The sequence below is a fragment of the Euprymna scolopes genome, chromosome 20 (assembly GCF_053919585.1).
Source record: "Euprymna scolopes isolate OS-2025 chromosome 20, ASM5391958v1, whole genome shotgun sequence".
NCBI lineage: Eukaryota > Metazoa > Mollusca > Cephalopoda > Sepiida > Sepiolidae > Euprymna > Euprymna scolopes.
Window position 1 is genome coordinate 90019582 of NC_136501.1, and position 19017 is coordinate 90038598.

The 19017-nt window shown below is 32.1% G+C and overlaps 1 protein-coding gene across 12 annotated transcripts in view; it reads left to right on the forward strand.

Annotated features, from left to right (window-relative positions):
* Positions 1-19017, forward strand: part of LOC145241637 (titin-like) — a 698616-nt gene that overhangs the window by 609457 nt on the left and 70142 nt on the right. For all 12 annotated transcript variants that reach the window (XM_080104717.1, XM_080104725.1, XM_080104729.1 and 9 more), the window contains 14 exons: positions 321-626; positions 1181-1486; positions 2316-2618; positions 3424-3729; positions 4448-4753; positions 6334-6636; positions 8001-8306; positions 9373-9678; positions 11467-11769; positions 12587-12892; positions 13890-14195; positions 15801-16103; positions 17450-17755; positions 18736-19017. The exon at positions 18736-19017 is cut by the window's right edge and continues 24 nt beyond it. In XM_080104717.1, coding sequence (XP_079960843.1) covers positions 321-626; positions 1181-1486; positions 2316-2618; positions 3424-3729; positions 4448-4753; positions 6334-6636; positions 8001-8306; positions 9373-9678; positions 11467-11769; positions 12587-12892; positions 13890-14195; positions 15801-16103; positions 17450-17755; positions 18736-19017 — 4248 coding nt within the window. The remainder of the gene's footprint in view (positions 1-320; positions 627-1180; positions 1487-2315; positions 2619-3423; positions 3730-4447; positions 4754-6333; positions 6637-8000; positions 8307-9372; positions 9679-11466; positions 11770-12586; positions 12893-13889; positions 14196-15800; positions 16104-17449; positions 17756-18735) is intronic.

A 19017-nucleotide genomic window follows, 5' to 3' on the forward strand; every position in this document is an offset into this window, starting at 1 on the left:
TTATTATGTCCGTAAACGATTGGTGCTGTTTAAGTCATTAAACGGAAATGTCTCTAGTTTTACAATCTCCCTAACTGGAACCAATATTTAAAAAAAAAACTAACATTATTTTCTTGTAAATTAAATGGTAGAAGGAATAAGAAGTCAAATTGTGTAGTCATATTCAAATAGCAATTTGTCAGACGTAGTTTTATTCTGATCAAAATCGATAATCGAATTGACTTTGTTTTATATATAAGAAGTAGTTATATATATTTATTCCTTTACAATTTTATGTCACATTTCCTTTACTAAACAAATACAATCTTTTTCAATTACAGAAAAGCCATCGAGACCTAGAGGACCTATTAAAGCCACTGATATTAATAAAAAATCTATGACGGTCCACTGGAAGAATCCAGAGGATGACGGTGGGTCACCTCTTACTGGTTATCTGTTGGAGATGAGAGAAGCAAACAGACAATACTGGAATAGAGTTGATCAAGTCCCTTCTTCCGTTACAAGCTATAGTGTAAAAGATCTAAGACAAAATACTGAATACGAATTCAGAGCTACCGCCATTAACAAGATTGGAGAGAGTGAACCTCTTGTTTCAGAGGGACCATATATGGCCAAGAGTCCATTCAGTAAGTATTTAATTTCTTTTTTTTTATCCTGATTTACATTTAATAACATTGATTTACAAAATTTTAATTTAATTAAAAATGTCAACAACAATAATAAAATTGAATAAGCCAGATAATTACATATTATAAAATCAGAGTTGCTTTCCTCCTTTTAACTATCAAGATATCATTCTTTAATTGTGAAAATTATTTTTCAAAACTGCTGACATCCAACATTGCAACTACTCAAATCATGTTTATGTAATTTGATATCGGCATATTTTTTCAATAAAGAAATATTGATAACGGTTTTCTGAAAATCATGAATAATTTTTTTTCTACTCTAGAAACCCCTTACTGAACGAATTGAGATATTTCATTGGTATTTTTTAACAAAGATTTGGAAAAACTATTGAGCCAAGACGTATAAGAATTTACCTTGATTAACATTTGATTATTTAATCAAACTGTAATATTAGGAATAAAATGTATGCTTTTCAAATAATAGAAATCAATCTCTGATTGGTTTACGTCCCAAACATTTGAATTTTCTGATCGTTTGCTTGTACTTTCAGGTGTACCATCGCGTCCTAGAGGACCTTTGGAAGTCATCAAAGTCTCTTATGATTATGTCGATCTTGAATGGAAAGCACCAGAAAGTGACGGCGGTACACCAATCATTAAATATAGCTTGGAATATCGGTCATCCTCACGTTTGACTTGGCTCAAGGGTGTCGATGTGGACGCAAATGTGAATGTCTGCAGAATTCTAGGTTTAACGGAAGGAACTGAATACTATTTCCGAGTCATTGCCATTAACGAGGAGGGAGAGAGCCCACCTTTGGAAACAACGGAAACTGCAATTCCATCGAGAGAAATCGGTTAGCTATATTTCATCTTTCTAAAAATTGAATTTGTAATTTCTGTTTAAATTTTTTATGTTTTTATTCATCATTATAATTGGTATTGCTGTTGCTACTTGACAATAAAATGTGCTTTCATAAAATGTAATGACGTAAACTTGACTGTAATTCTTTATATTACAATCTGATAATATTTTAATCTGAATTTAAAGAAGATGCGTTCATTACCATTTAACACTTGAACATGACAGTTCGATCGGGATGGGACCTTCTAAAGATTCATGCATGCTTCTAGAAGTTTTATTTCAAATTAAAGACAGGCAGACAAAAATGCTGTTTCAAATTCAACGATGACAGACAGATGAAAATGCTATTTTTGAAACTTAGGACGACAGAAAGGCAGGAATGGTATTTAAAACTTAAGGGTGTAAAACAGACAGACAAAAATGCTATTTTTGAAACTTAGTAGTGACAGACAGACATACAGACAGACGAAAATGGTACTTTAAGTTTTAAAAAGTTGTCTTTGCCATTTAACTCTCTCATTGAGTATAAGGGTGAGTGCATAGCATAACAATGCACATCCATACTATTTAATGAATATATTATATAAAAATAGCAGTTGTCTGTGTGTGTGTGTGTTTGCATGTCCAGATAAAACTTTAAAAATTGTAGCCTTTGTATGAAATATTTTGGATGTCAAGACAAATCTGGATTCACAGCAAAGGGCAATATAACCCAACCTACCAGCCGATTGAGCAACAAAAAATGTTTTCATAGATGAATGCATCCACACAAAAATAATTATGTATCCATTGTTTTATCATACTTTTATTTGGTGTTTCAGTTCCACCTGGCTCACCTGTGGATCTCCGAACTGGCAAGATTGGAAAAGACTTTGTTCATCTTGAATGGCGACAACCTAAAAATGATGGTGGTTCTAAAGTCATTAAATACATCATTAAGATGAGGAAGGACAAGAAAAGCGATTGGGTCCGAGTGAACACTGTCACCGTTGATGAAAGAACATACAAAGTAACCGATTTGAAGGAAGGCACAGAATATTTCTTTAGCGTATCTGCTGAAAATAAAGTGGGACCTGGTGGCGCCGCTGAAATCCAGGATGCTATCGTTCCAAGGAAAGAACTAAGTAAGTTTTAAAATATTATTTTATGTGGAAAGGCTAAAATGTTGAACTCGAATAGTATGTTCATTTCAATAAGCAAACGATCAACAGGAAAAAAAAAAATTAAAAACAAACAATGGTCTATAAGTCACATCGACACGAGAAATAAACAGGAGAATTTTAAGACATTTCAGGGTGAATGTTGAAGGAAGAGAAAACTATTGAAATAATAGTGTACTAAAAATGCCACAAGAATATTATGCTTTGCCAGTGTTAACACTAATATTGACATAAAGTCATACAATTTCGTCTGTAATTTATTTTTTCATATATAAATTAATATAATTTGTGGTGCCTACCGTTGTCTCCTTATTTAGAGTTGAGGGTTTCCTACCAAATTCATTTAAAATTGTGAGATTTGTCTGACTTGCTATTTCCTTTCCAACAGAAGTATTCCTTATCGTTTTCTTTTTTTAATTTCTGTTAGATAATTGGAAATTAAACTCGCGATAGTGATTTCTAAGTTAATTGCATAGTTTCAGGTTTCTTGATTGCTGCACCTAGCAGGGAAATATATAAAAGCCCCTAAAAATACATCTGGTTTCTAAAAGCATGCCTCTTGATTTCCATTTGCCACCTATCACTATCAACTTCCTATTACGTCACTTCCCTTCACACATTAACTTGATTTCTACTTCTTAATATCTTAAGTGTAATTAAAGTAATGAAATTGAATAATTCTAAATTTATATTATTTTAAAGTGGTAATTTATAAACTACTTGATATATGTATATATATATATGTATATATATATATTTATATTTTCAGCTGTTCCTTCAAGTCCAGTTGGCCCACTTGAAATTATTGACTGCCAACGTACATCTATTGCTGTTAGATGGAAGCCGCCTGCCAAGGATGGTGGTTGTCCAATCACAGGTTACATTCTAGAAAGGAAAACAACCAAAGGCATAATTTGGAATAAAATTGAAACAGTTAGTGCTAACACACTTGAGTATTGTTACAAAAACTTATATGAAAACACTGACTATTTGTTGCGTGTAATCGCAGTTAACAGAATTGGCAACAGTGCACCTTTGGATTGTGATAGTTCCGTCACAGCAAAGAGTCCATTCAGTGAGTAATATATTTGACTTTCTATTTCATTCAAAAAATAATTGGAGTTTTTTTTGTTTTTTTAAATTATTTTGTATACCTTTTCTCTCTGAAATTTCTTTTTAATTTATAAAAATATATAATAATTTATGAAATTATTTATTTATTTGTAATTTTGCAATTTTAACGTTAAATAAAACTTTTCATCTGTCCAAACCAGGGTTACGGTGTCAAAAGGTATAAAGTTTGACTGATTCCAACTGTTATGATTTCAAAAATTCTGTCTCTGACTTGTAGAATTTCCAAATATCTGACTCAGACTCATTATTTTAAAGTCTTTGAATATTCAGATAGTCTGTTGATTCTTTGGATATTAAAAAACAAGATGATAACTTGGACAATTCCAAAAAATTTTACTCTAATTCCTAGAATTCTAAAATTTCTAACTCCGACTCCTTAATTTAATCTTCCAATATACAAACGGTCTGTTGATTCTTTGGAGATTAAATATTCTGACTCTGACTCCTAGGATTTCTAAAAATTATACTCTGATTCTGATTATCAATTTTAAAGACTTCCAGTATTCAACCGGTTTTTTTATTCTTTAGAGATCCAAAAATCTCACTTCAAATCTTAGAATTATTACGAATCTGATTCCAACTCCTTTTGAAAATTTCCGAGTCCACAACCCTGGTCGAACAGAAATAATTAATTTCTAATATTTTATCTTCTATTCTAGCTGTCCCGTCTTCTCCTGTTGGTCCATTGGTCATCCGCAATGTCACTCAAAATTCAGCTGATCTTGAATGGAAACCATCTGAAAAGAATGGAAGAACCCCCATCACTGGTTATCTTGTTGAATATAGAACTGCTGCAAGGACAACATGGTCTAAATCCAGTTTCATGGATGCCACCACAACTAAATACACCGCCTCTAACCTTGTAGAAGGCAATGAATACTTTTTCCGTGTCACTGCTATAAATGCTGAAGGAAATAGTCGTCCTCTGACCTGTTCAGATTATGTGAAGCCCATGAGAGAACTAAGTAAGTATTGTTTGCCTTATTTGAACTTATACATTTTTTGTATGTCTTTTGGGATGAAGAACTGTCATTCTTGTTGAAGTTTGAATTATATAAATTGATAGTGTTGTCTCCTTTGGTATTTGTATATAGAATGATCTCTTTTTTACACAATTTACTGAATACAGATGAAAGCTAGACACGCATATATCACGTCTGTTATTGCATTTTGATACTAGCAAACTAACATCAGACAATCTGCTACTTATTATGTTTCTGAATTTTTGAGATGGGGATTAATAATTTGTATTATTTGACTTATTCAGGCTATTGTTCTCATCTTGGGTATTATTCTCACAATATTTTGGCTGGTGTAACCTCCGCCCTTTTTCAGGCGCATCTTGTTGAACTCGGGGATCTTTCTGTTAAATTTGGAAATGTACGGAGTTTTGAATGAAACACTTTATTTAATTCACAGAGGCAACATGATGGGTTCGTCAACCATAGCCGTGGAGAAGCCTTCAGTAATTCGCAGTTGTATTCATTGTATCACCTACACTGAGGATTGAACCTTCAACCGTCAGAAGAGTGTCACTTAGAATTGAATTTTACTTAGTACTTTAAATGTTACGATATGAGTTTGACAAGATACACTTGAAATAGGTCGGAGGTTACATCGGCTGAAATGTTGTGCGAATAACACTCAAGATGAGAATAGTAATCGAGATAATCCAAATAAGACAAATGTGCGACCTGTTCTTGCTCCTAAATTTAGTTAATTCTTGTTTTAACATTTTCAGTTTCCCCATCTTGAATGCTGTTATCTGTTTTATAGATTTATTTGAAAAGACTTTATCTGTATATTCAATAGAGAAAATAATTATCTTAAAAATGTTTTCTCATTCCTCACACGGAATTTTAACAAGCATAATTTTGTAAAAAAAAAAAAAAAAAAAAAAAAAATCAATCACCTGTTGTAGCTTCCTTTTGCACGGTATTACTCCTACTAATAGCAAAACCAGATTTTATCAAATTAAGGGAAATAACTTGCCCTTTTTTCTGACTGATCGTTTATTTGTATTTAAATATTTTATTTTTACATTGAATCAACGCGCAGTGAAGAAAAAGAGACAAATGATGAGTTCAAAAGTTTATGTTAATTTTAAATATCAATAAATAATGAACCATTTTGAGTTAAAATCTATTTAGTATTACGCATGTAGTTTGAAGAAAAACATATATATATATATATATATATATATATATATATATATATATATATATATATATATATGATAACTGATAACAGATAAAAAATACATTGTCATCAAATGTTCAAAGACGAGGAATATAAAACAAGTTATTCGTTGATCCATCGAGTTTCGAAAAATTATACTTTACGATTTGATAATACTCATATTTTTAAATTGCTGCCACCTTCGAACTCATCATTAATTGAAACAGATGAGCCTAATCGAAAAATAATATAACGCCACAGCATATTAAATGTGTTTGTTTATTACTAGTTTGAAAATGAATAAGAATTTAATTTATAGTTTTTTTTTTTTTCCTAAACTTTTCATGTTATTGTCTTTTCTCTTCAGATCCTCCTGGCCGTCCTGTTGATTTGAGAGCTACTAGAGTTGGTGAAACCTTTATTGAACTGGAATGGAGCCCGCCAAAATTAGATGGAGGCAGTCCCATTACGCATTACATCGTGCATTTATCTCAGTTCAACCCTGACGATTGGAAACAAGTGGCCTTGCTTGGCTCAAGTGATACACATTTGTGTGTTTTTGAACTGATTGAAAATATGAAGTATTACTTCTCTGTGAAGGCTGAAAATAAGATTGGTGTCAGTGAAGCTACTGAAACCGATAAACCAATTACAACTATGAAAGGATTGCGTAAGTGTTTATTAGTTTGTTTTTTTGTTTTTATTTTTTTACGATTTGGTCACCATTATCAAGGCCGAGATCCACTCAATGATAAGGGTTAATGAGCCGAAATGATTATCAGCCGAATGATGATGAACACTATGGAAGTACTAACATGAAATGCATTTGATTATTTACTCATCAGGCGTTTTGGAATATGAATTGGTTGAAGATGACCAACTTGTATTAAACAGGGAAGCAAACCCATTGTATTAGTGGGAATTTCTTTGCAAAGAAGCTCTATCCATGAAAATTCCATCTGGCACTAGAAACATGAAGGGAGAAGGGAAAATCCTTTTCTGTTGTGGTAGCAATACATGTTCATACAGTGAATACCTTATAAGGAACCAAAGAATGGAGATCAATCGAACATCTTCTATGGAAATAAGGGTAGAATAGAGAAAGACTAGCAACATCTACTCCTGTAAGAAGATTATCCCTCACTAGATTTCATACCCGATTTTGTACTTTACCAAGGCAAAAAGAGTTAAGAAATTGTATTATGTATTGTTTCATGTTTTGTTAATAAGTTGCATTTTTGTGATGCTACTTTCTATAAAAATCATCTTTTGCAATTTAATTTATTCATTAATTCATAGCCATAACTACTCGGCGTCGGTAGGGATACTTTTTATGTTCATTCTTTATTCGCTTTTGTTTTCAACTATGTTTCAAAGTGTTACACATAAGATTTCCAAATGTATTTATTTTTTTCTCGTAATTTCCATGTATTAAAATCTCAAATAAATGATATTTAATTCAATAAGATATATATATATAGTTTGTTAGAACATTCAAATATGCCGGAGATTGTAAAAAAGAAAACTTAAAAACAAGGCGATTAAAAAAAATAAATTCTACTTGCTTTTAGCTTTTCTAATCAGTCTTATGTCACGCCAAAATTTCACAGTATTTCGAGGATACAATCACTTTGTCAAAAGTTTCTATTTCTTTGCTTGGCGAATTTATCTGCCACATGTATGTATTCGTTGGTTGTGGACTCATTGCTTTAAAAGATCACAACAAAATGAGAATGTATTTTACTTTATCAAAAAACTCTAACAATCCACAAATATCCCAATGGTTATAAGAAAACATAATGATAAAGCAATTAAAAAAAATTAATCTTACTTGCTTCCAGCTTTCTTCTTTGATTACTATTGTCTTATGCGAATTTCACGATATTTCAAAGATATTACCCCTTTGTCAAGTGTTTCTATTTGCCTCATACGTTTCTCTGCCGCTTACTGTGAAATTGTTTTTTAAGGAACGCAAAAAACAAGAATATCTTTTAATAAATTAATATGAATCTTTTTTGTTTATTATTTCAATAGTTGTTCCAGCTCGTCCGACGGGTCCTCTTGCAGTATCGGATGTGCAAAAGAATTCGATGATGATTAAGTGGAAACCATCATCAGATGATGGAGGTGCACCAATCACCGGGTACATTGTTGAAAAACGTCCTTTGTCAAGCAAGTTTTGGTCTAAAGTTACCAAAGTTGACTCAGAGACAACACAATTATGTGTACAAAATCTGCAAGCCCAATCAGAATACTATTTCCGTGTGATGGCCGAGAACAAAGTTGGAGAGAGTCCACCTCTGGAAACTGTTGATGCAACATTGGCAAAAAGTCCATTCAGTAAGTCTAAAAATATTTCTTTTTAAGTTTGTATCTTTTTTTTTTTTTAATTAACCTATTAAAGTTTCTATTTACTGAACGCCTAAGATATTTCATATTCTAAGATGTAAAGATTAGAAATACGTGGGTAGAGAATTGAAATTAATTCTCTGGGCATGTGCAGTATTGTTAAGCATAGCTGTGTATTACTTTGGACATCCACCCTAAAAGAGTAGGTGGAAGAGCTTTAAGGAAAACGTTTGTTCACTTTGATGTCAAACGCCCAAGAGTCTGTATCTATTTTTCTTCTTTCTCACTTCGAGTTCCTGTAATTATGTCATGTCCTAACACGTTAGCTTAATTTTTAAACATTTACTTTTAATAGAAAATTCCTCTTTACTTAATCTACTTACAAAATGGAATTTACTTTCCTAACATCATTCTAACGCAAACACGTCCAAATATTTCTATGACATTAAACACTCAAGAGAAAGATTTTACTGGCTTCTTTGCCACATAGACTTTTTTTATGATGTCATTTCCTGAAGTATTAGATTAATTTTCTAACTTTAACTTCCAACATGTCTGAAATTATTTTATTTTTTAATTTGTGGTTTTTCTTATTAAAGCTATTAAACACTTTATTTAATGAAGGACTAAAATATTGTGTAATACTTCTAATAATGACTGTGCATTACCTTGACCAATCCCCTCAAAAGATGTCGGTCACACTGATGTTAAAAACGCGATAGATTGTATTTCCTTCTTTGCCAAGTCAACTTCTTCTCATGACGTCATTTCCTGACACGCTAGCTTAATTTTTTAATTTTAACTTTTTCAGAAAATTCTTCTTTACTTAAAATCTTCCTACAAAATAGAATTTACCTTCTAGAGATCATTCTAATAGACTCTCATCCAAACATTACCAAAATCTGTACGTGTATGACATTTAACACTCGAAAAGCAAAACAATTACTGGATTTTTTGTTATATATATTTCCTGTCATTAGTTCATTTCCTGGCATATTAGCTTAATTTTCTAACTTTAAATCTAACATAACTGAAAACTTTACACTTTTTTTCTTAGGTGTGCCTTCTCGACCTATTGGCCCGATGGTGGTCACTAATGTAACCAACAATTCTGCTGAGTTGAGTTGGAAACCTCCCAAAAGTGATGGTGGTAAACCTATTACTAGCTACATCATTGAGTTTAAGCTGATTACAAGAACGTTCTGGTCTAAGGCCGGTTCAGTTGATGGAAATACTACAACCTTTACTATTACCAAGTTAATGGAAGAAGTTGATTACCTCTTCCGTGTCGTTGCTGTCAATGAAGAAGGCCAAAGTCCTCCATTGGAAGCAGAAGATGTTATCACGCCCATCAGAAAAATTGGTATGTTGCTGTTCTATTTTCTTGTTACGTTTTTAAAATTTCATGAATTAAAAATTTAGTAAAAATATAAAAGCAATTTAACTGCCTTATTATGTCATATTTTATATATATATATAAGGGTTAATGAGAGCAAAATGCTATCCATAAATATGTATATGAAACTGTTTTTTTTCCTACCATTGAGCGTTTATCCAATTTTTATGAACAACAATAATAATAACACACACACACACACACACACACACACACACACACACACACACACACACACACACACACACACACACACACATATATATATATATATATATATATATATGTAATCAAGTAATTAATAGAAGTTTACTAGACTAATATAAATGGAAGTCAGTCTAATATGTATTAATGTTCATATTTATCCCAACCAAATTAAAAATAGCTCGATACGACAGTAGGAAGTGGAGCTTAGTACCATAAGCATAACTAAAAATCTGTAAACCAGAATTTACATGTAAAATTCAATTTTTACATGTAAATTTCCGGTTTGTAGTTTTTATTTAGGATATGAGAACAAAGATTTAATAAAACATGTTAAAACACTTTAAGAAGAGTATAAAACATATTTACTTTTCAAAAAGGAAGCACAAATTAAGTGGATTGTCCTTAATCCGTGGAGTTTCAAAAGAAATGCTTTCCTTCTCATCATAGGGTAGGAATTAGCAAAATGCGGAATCGGATTTTGCTTGCAAAGTATTTAATGAAACTAATCGAGCTTACTTGGTAAAAGTAAAAAAATAGTGAAGCAGACAGAATGGGGGGAAAATAGTGAAGTAGTCAGAGATGAGTATTGCCTGAAGAGAGCTTGATATGGATATCTAAAACAGTCTTAATTATCGGGCTTGGAACCGACGGTACCAATGACTTATCTCATCTAATAACTTTCTGTACACAAAATACAATATATATATATATATATATATATATATATATATATATAGAGAGAGAGAGAGAGAGAGAGAGAGAGAGAGTCAGAAAATACATATAGATGGCGAATATATAGCAGTGCACTTTCATCACGTGTAGTGTGTGTAAAAAAAAAAAAGAAATGTCTTTTCATTAAAAACTGTCCGAATATTTATTATTTTGTTATTAATACAATAGGTGGAAGATGATTCTTAAACCAAAATCAAATAAAAAAGATAATTTAAGAATCGTTTGTGGCATCGGAAAATAGGCTCAAATTTTTCCGATTCTGATACTGATACTGATACCTCAAGAAGCTCAAATTTTTCCGATTCCCGATTCTGATTCTGATCGATCGTCCCAACATTAGTATGTACTAACTTGTGTGTGAGAGTGTTCGGTTAACTGTGTGTATAGCTGGTGTTGTGTTTAGTAGTCCGTGAAAGTCTTTCATTGTGTCTATTGAGATCTTTTGGATAGATGTGAAGGTTAGCTTTTAAGCAAATACCCATGTACGTCGGATATGGAAGACAAATAGTGGAACAGGGAAGAAAAATCTGTTTACACAAGATTTTGACAATGAATATATCTTGCACTGTGATTTGAGCTTTTGTCCAATCAAGAGTTGATACATATTGACATTCGTTGGCACTGCTGTTTTAAACAGTTTAAAGAATAAATTGGATGTGTTTCATATTTAGAAATCCCATTAATTATTTGTATTGTCTCAATTAAAAACTCAATCATTCTTCTCTTTAGTAAAGTATTTAAACCTAAGAACATATTTCTGCTTATATTGTTAGTGTTTTGGGTTTTTCTTTACAAAAGTCCTATTTCTATCTTTAGTTCCTCCAGATGCACCTGCGTACTTCCGTGCAACCAAGGTTGGCGCTGACTTTGCTGTTCTTGAATGGAAACCACCATCCTACAATGGTGGTTCTAAAATTACCCATTACATCATCAAGAAATGCAAAGACTTAGAAGAAGAACCTGAAACTCTTGCCACAGTGTCCGGATCTGATTACTCATATGAGGCCAAAGATCTCAAAGCAAATATGAAATATTATTTCAATGTATTTGCTGAGAATAAAGCTGGCTTAAGCAAACCATGCTATGCAGATTATCCTGTTTGTCCAATGAGGCCACAAGGTTAGTATTATTTATGCTATTATTCATAACATAAACTTTTTGGTTTAACCTATAATGTATTCATGCTAACTAGCATAAACCTATCGAAATTCTACATCAATGTGTATTATTTACTCTTAATAATAATAATAATATTCCTTTTCAAGGATATTTTTTCAAAATTATTTTTTCTTCTCTTGTAGAAATAATGATCATTGTCAGCTAAATATTCTTTAAATAAATAAACCTGATAACGTCTTTGTTTATTTATTTAAATTGTAGAAATTTAAGTCATTTTAAGATAATAAATATTTGCTATTTTCTTATCATAAAAAATCTTTAAATATTCTTTAAATCAGTAAAACAAATTAAACTTTTTGGAAATTTATTTGTTTAAAATTGTACTGTTTTAGTCGACGTAATTTTATTTTGGAACAATTCATTTTAAAATAGATAAAGTTGAAAATTTTGGCATTAGCAACGTCAAATTAATCAGCAATCACCATCTTTGCTGATCGGATCATTTCATTCTTTTAACGAGTATTAAAATTTATAACGTACATACAAGCATGAGATGCTTCCGTGTTAATTGAACTTAAATTATAATTAAATAAGATTAATACTAATAATTGGTGGCCAAATATTCTTCAAATCTCTATAATGAATTTATTGAAAATTTTAGCCGATAGAGAACATTATCTGATTTTGAAACGATTTATTTTAAAATGAGCATGAAAGGTGATAACGTACGTACGAATAGCATATTATTAGTATATATACAAAGTTGTAACCTTTGAAAAGTCTTATATAATGTTATTTAAAAAATCTTTTATTTTAGAAAAACCTTCAAGACCGAGAGGACCTATTAAAATCACTGATATCCAGAAAACCGCTATGACTCTTCACTGGAAACATCCAGAGGATGATGGTGGTTCTCCTCTCACTGGTTATCTCTTGGAATTCAGAGAAACTAACAGGCAATACTGGAACAGAATCGATCAAGTTCCTGCTTCTACTACAAACTATACTGTTCAGAATCTTAGACAAGGTACTGAGTATGAATACAGGCTTTCTGCAATCAACAAAGTTGGAACCAGCGAACCCCTCTTTTCAGAAGCACCTTGTGTGGCCAAGAGTCCATTCAGTAAGTTGTTGATTTTTTTTATTTATGATAATATTCACTTTATATGTAGTGTGTATTTTTTAAAAAATATTGCACACATCAAATTAACTCTTCTTTCTATTTTTCTATTGCTCAATTAATAATTTGGAGAGATATATCAGAGAAATATTTTTTTTTAATTCTAAACATAGGATTTTACATCAAGTTGAAAAATATATTACTGAAAAAATTACTCATTTATCTACCCTTTGCCCTTAGGAGATATATTTTTTATATGTATATAAAGAAGCAGACGGCCATGTTGAGAACTGTAATATACTGAAATGACTCAGTTATCTGCCCTTTGTCCATAGGGGCTGTTTTTTAAGGTTTATTATTTTTTCAATCTGTATATTAAGAAGCAAACAGCCCTGCTGGTCATATATTAAAAAAATGATATTTTAATAAAATGACTCGGTTATCTACCTTTTATGCCTATGAGGCGTTTTTTTGTTCTATATGTAAAGAAGTGGGCGACCATATTGATCAAGTAGTCTACTGCCTTTTCAAATAAGCTCTGTTGTTGTTGTTGTTCTTGAATGGAAACCACTACTCTTACATCAAAGGCTTAGAAGAAGACTCTGAAACTCTTGCTACTGTCTCCGGAATATAAGATGCTTAAAGTACTCAGTTATCTACTTTTTTGCTCCTAGAAGGTATTTTTTTTAATATGCATATAAAAAAGCGGGTGGCATAGTGGTCATATATTCATAAAATGGTATTTTAATTCTAAACAGAGGTTGCAACATAGAGTTGAAAATGTAATATATTGAAATGACTCAGTTATCTGCCCTTTACTCATAGGAGCCGTTTTTATCTTATATGTAAATAAAGAAACATTTTTTAAACAACAAAAAACAAACAAAACAATTCAAATATTTTAATCAGAGAATTTATTTAAGAATTGATTTTGCATTGTTATTACACTGAGTGAATTTATCTCCTGAATATATTCATGCTTATTCTTTTTATAATTCAGGTTCTCCTGGCCGTCCAAAGGGTCCACTTGAAATTTGCAAAGTCTCTTATGATTATGTAGATGTCGAATGGAAAGCACCTGATTCTGATGGAGGCTCTCCAATCACTAAATACATCATCGAATACAGATCTGTAAATCGTCTGGCCTGGTTAGAAGCTGGAGAAACTGAACCAACATCTACTATTTATCGTATTCTTGGTTTGGTTGAAGGAACTGGATACCTATTCCGTGTATTTGCTGTAAACGAAGAAGGACTAAGTCCTCCCCTTGAAGCAACAGATGCAACTATACCATCCAAAGAAATATGTAAGTAAATTATAAACAAAACAAAAAAATAGACTCGTAAAATAAGTAATGTTTTTAGTAAAATATCTGAACTCTTAAATAAAGATTTTGTCAGTCATAGTTTTTAAACATTAATAAACATGCTGCAAAATTTGTCTGATTTTAAAATATCAGAGATCTCAACTACTTCTATAACTGGAAAATACTGCATTAATAGTAAATTAAAAAACAATTCTAAACAAATAAAACAGATATGACGACTGGAAATCGAAACCGAAATCCTGACATCTTCAGACTGAAGTTCTACCAACTGACCTACTTGGACTTATAAAATAGAGTTTAAAACATTAACTTAAGAAATAATTATAACTTTGGCTTGATTTCATGGATTTATGATTTATGTCATGTCACAAAACATAAATTTAAACATAAGCAGTAATAAAAAAATAATTAATATAAAAACAATTGCGACAAATGACTGTTCATTAGTAAACTCAGGCGTTACCTCCTCCTTTAAGGAGAAGGTAGCATCTGTCAACAAAACTTGTCACAATTGGCTGTTTATTAGCAAACCAGAGAATTTACCATATCCCGAACAAATGCTGACTAAGCATGATGATCCATATGTAGATATATAAATCTGGATGAAATCAACTGAGTGATAACAAAACCAAACCACCATGACTAAACTAGCAAAGAAGTCTGGAGAGGAGGGCTTACTGAAGAAAAGATATGTTGCAGTGAGAATGAACAACGTGATTACTAATGAAAGAACCCATGTTAAAAGTTCCTTAAACATAATCAGAATGCATGTATTGCCAGGGGTAAATATATATAGAAGGCATTGGCTATGTAAAGTAAATACAATTTTGATATTATCTGGAAACTATCATACCAAGAATTCTGTGACTAGTAGAAAAATGCCATGCTAAAATAAATTCTTGGAGTCACGTGTTAATTGTCTAAAAAAGAAATCTTATGACATTGCGTCAACAGTATAAAACCACATATAAAAAGATAGAGCTGTAGTGGAACACATCCACCTAGTTAGAGTTCAGAAGCAGAAAGAGGATGCATAGATTTTTTTTGTATCTGAAAGCCCCCCCTCTCTCTCTGTCTCTGTCTCTGTCTCTCTCTCTCTCTTGAACTGAACACTCAACATGATCAAAACATATTACGTCAGCTTTTTACTTTCCTTTAGTAGAAAAGTCCTTAATTCTTTTATCTCAAGGAGAATTCGCCCATGCAAAAACAATGCACACTTGCATAAGTGATCTCTCATTATCAGGCAAAAGAACAAGATTCTATCTTGTAAGCGCTACACTCTGGGTTCAATCTTTGATGGATGACACATGGCACGACCCTAACTCATTTTTCCAAGTAGACCCAGATGATGGCTGCTACAGACATAATCTGGTTTCTCAATCTTCAATGTTGAGTGGAATATAATTTTGTTTCTGGAAGTAAGAGTTCATTCTCTCGTTAGCATGTCATCTTCAGGGAAGATAATTTGAGAGATAACTCTTAAAAATTGTAAGCAAAAACATGCATAGTTTTTCTGTTTTAATTTGATTACTTTATATTTTCATCATTGAAACTAAAAAAAAAAAATGTTTCTATTTTTAGTGTCTCCTGGACAACCTGCCTACTTGAAAGCATCTCGAATTGGAGAAGATTACATCTGCTTAGACTGGAAACCACCAAAGAGTGATGGAGGTGCCAAGATTACCAAATACATCATCAAGAAACGCAAAGACAAGAAGGATGAGTGGGAACGTGTAATAACTGTTGATGGATATCAGACATCATTCAAAGTGACTGGTCTGAAGAAGAATGTAGGATACTACTTTAATATAGCAGCTGAGAACAAGGTTGGAGTTGGAAAACCTTGTGAAACTGTTGGCGCTATCATCACTCAACGTGAAGCCAGTAAGTATTGAGTTTCATATCTGTGTAAAAATAGATATCTTTGAAATAAAAAATATCAAATTAAATTAAATTTTTATAATATATCTTAGGATATACATATAGGTAGAATACAGAGAAGTTATTGAGGCTGTTCAGAAGTTTTGTTATCTTAGTGATACCAATGGAGCACAAGAAGGAGCTGGTGTTAGTTTGATTACAGGAGTTAGGAGTAGATGGAGTAAGTTGAGTGAACTTCTACCATTACTAACTAGCATAGCATTGCCACTGTCGACCAAGGGCACAGTCTATCAGGCATGTGTACGAAGTTTGATGATATATAGAAGTGAAATCTGATTAGTTTAGGTTGAGGGTATGCATTGCATGGAAATAAATGATACGAGAGTGGTATTTTTTTTTCTTGCTTTTTTTTTTTTGCTTTGTTTTTTTTACTTGTATTTCCTCCAAACAAGGCAAATTGCAACTGAAAAATAAGGGGCTGCTGTGAATTAGAGGCCAAATTTAGAAGTGCATGCTAAGCAGGAGGTTGTGCAGTGAGATGTCTGTTCACATTACATTTAAATTTCTACATGTTGGTACAGTCGAGGAAAAAAGAAGCAAGGAGGAAATTCTAAAAGCCAGCAGATCAAGGAAAGAAGCTATTATAGCAGAAAACTTTCCAGCATCTTGAGACCTCCACAGTGAAGGGGTTAGATTTTGCTGATTGTCGAACTTTTTAGAGGTATTTATGTTGAGGGAGCACAAGTGCAATAAGTTCATCAGAGCAGATTTCATTTAAGTACTTGTAAAACAAGCACGCGTAGGCAATATTACGATTATGGGACAGAGGCTGGAGCTTGGTAGACAGAGTGGAACCTATTAGATAAGAAGCTCTTACTTTAGAGAAAGATTAAATCTGAACAGTATAAGGAGGTGTGTGCAGTAACTTTGTTGGTTTGGTCACATTGAAAGAAATGTTTATACAATACGGTGACAATGTGCCCAAGTTGTCATTATAAACAAAGTTTTTCAAAGATGTCTATCTCTGATAATAACTGGAGAGTAGAAAGTGAACATTGGATTTGCTTTTGGCAGCCTCATAATTTTTGCTTCTCTTATTTTACCCTTTAGTCCTTATATTTCATGAGAGATGTTTCTGACAAAAATCGCTGCTTCTTGAATTCAAATCTATCCATCTACCGCTTATCATTTGTTGGTTTTTGACCTTGAAGTATTATTAGTTTTTTAGTTGCTTACATCAAGTTGCTTCGTGCCTTATTTGAATCGATTTTCATTAAAAAAAAAATCCTATTTTTGTATTAACACATTTTTCTTTCCTACTCTAATGTAATTCACATTTTTCATTCCAGCTGCTCCTTCCATGCCAACGGGTCCGCTTGAAATTGTTGACGTACAACGTACATCTATAAGTGTTCGATGGAAACCACCAAAAGATGATGGTGGCTCACCCATCATGTTCTACATTGTCGAAAAGAAAACACCAAAATCTCTTGTCTGGTCAAGAGTTGAAAAAGTCGAATCGAATACTCTAGAAGTTTGTTGTATTAATCTTTTTGAAAAGAACGAATATTTGTTCAGAGTCATTGCGGAGAACATGCTTGGCCAAAGTCCTCCATTAGTAACTGAAGAAGCAACTATTGCCAGGAGTCCATTTAGTAAGTATATTTAATTTTGTCTTTACTTTTTATGAGTGGTTAGTAGTAGATTTACCTTTTCTTTTTGTTTTTAGAAAGAAAACTCTTTTCTCCAAGGGTCGTTCCAAAAGTAAAGCCTCCTATATTTTTAACTCAAAAAGTTGAAAAGCTACGAATATATGATCTTTTGTGCTCCAGAATTTATTTTTCTACATAAGCACCATCATTCTCAATGCACCTTTGCCAGAAATTCAATGACGCATCTCCGCTTCTGTAATACGTCCATGACAGGGGTTGCTTTTGTAGAGTATCACACCGTCAGTATCTGCCATAGAGAGATGAAGCTTTCAGGTCATGAATGCTAAGCTCAATCATCATAACAATGCAATTTGCAATCCCTTCTGATCCATTTGGGCGGAATAAAAATAGGAGGCACTACTTTTGAAACTTGCGTAACTCTTGTAACTCTCTCGTAATTCTCTAAGAATAGTAAGGGAAAACTTGTCTAGTCACTAACGATTGTTAATCGTTCACAACAATTTCTATTCAAAAAAGATGCTCTTAAAAAATACTACATAAATTGTAGTTGGCTCATTAAAATAATTGGTCATTAATAGAACATTTTCTTATGGAGAAAACTCTTCCTATTTTCTACATAATATCACTGATAAAAAGATATTCTTAAAAGATGATATATAGATTGTGGTTTGCTCTTATAATAGTCATTAGTAGTCATTTTTTAAAGAGAAAACTCCTCACACCTTCTATATAATATCACTAATAAAAAATATAATAGAAGATCATAAATAGATTGTAATTTACTTTTATTCATCATTTGTAATACATTTTCTTTAAGAGAAAACTCCACTTTCTATCTTCTATATAATATAACTAATAAAAATATATTATTAAAAGATCCAAAAAAAAGTTATTACTATAATGTAATAAATAAAATACAAAATAATTACTCTAAATAACATAAAATAATCGTTTCTTATCAGATGTTCCAAGTCCTCCAGAGGGTCCATTAGTGCTGAGCAATTTGACACATAATTCAGTTGACTTAGAATGGAAGCCACCAACAAAAGATGGTGGAACACCTCTGCTTGAGTACATCATTGAATATAGAACAACCAACAGAACAACTTGGTCTCTTGCCAAAGCTGTAAGTCCTAAAGTCACGAGTTATACTGCGACTGGTTTGAATGAAAATACAGAGTACTACTTCCGAATTATTGCCGTCAATGCAGAAGGCAACAGTAACGCTTTGATGTCATCCGATA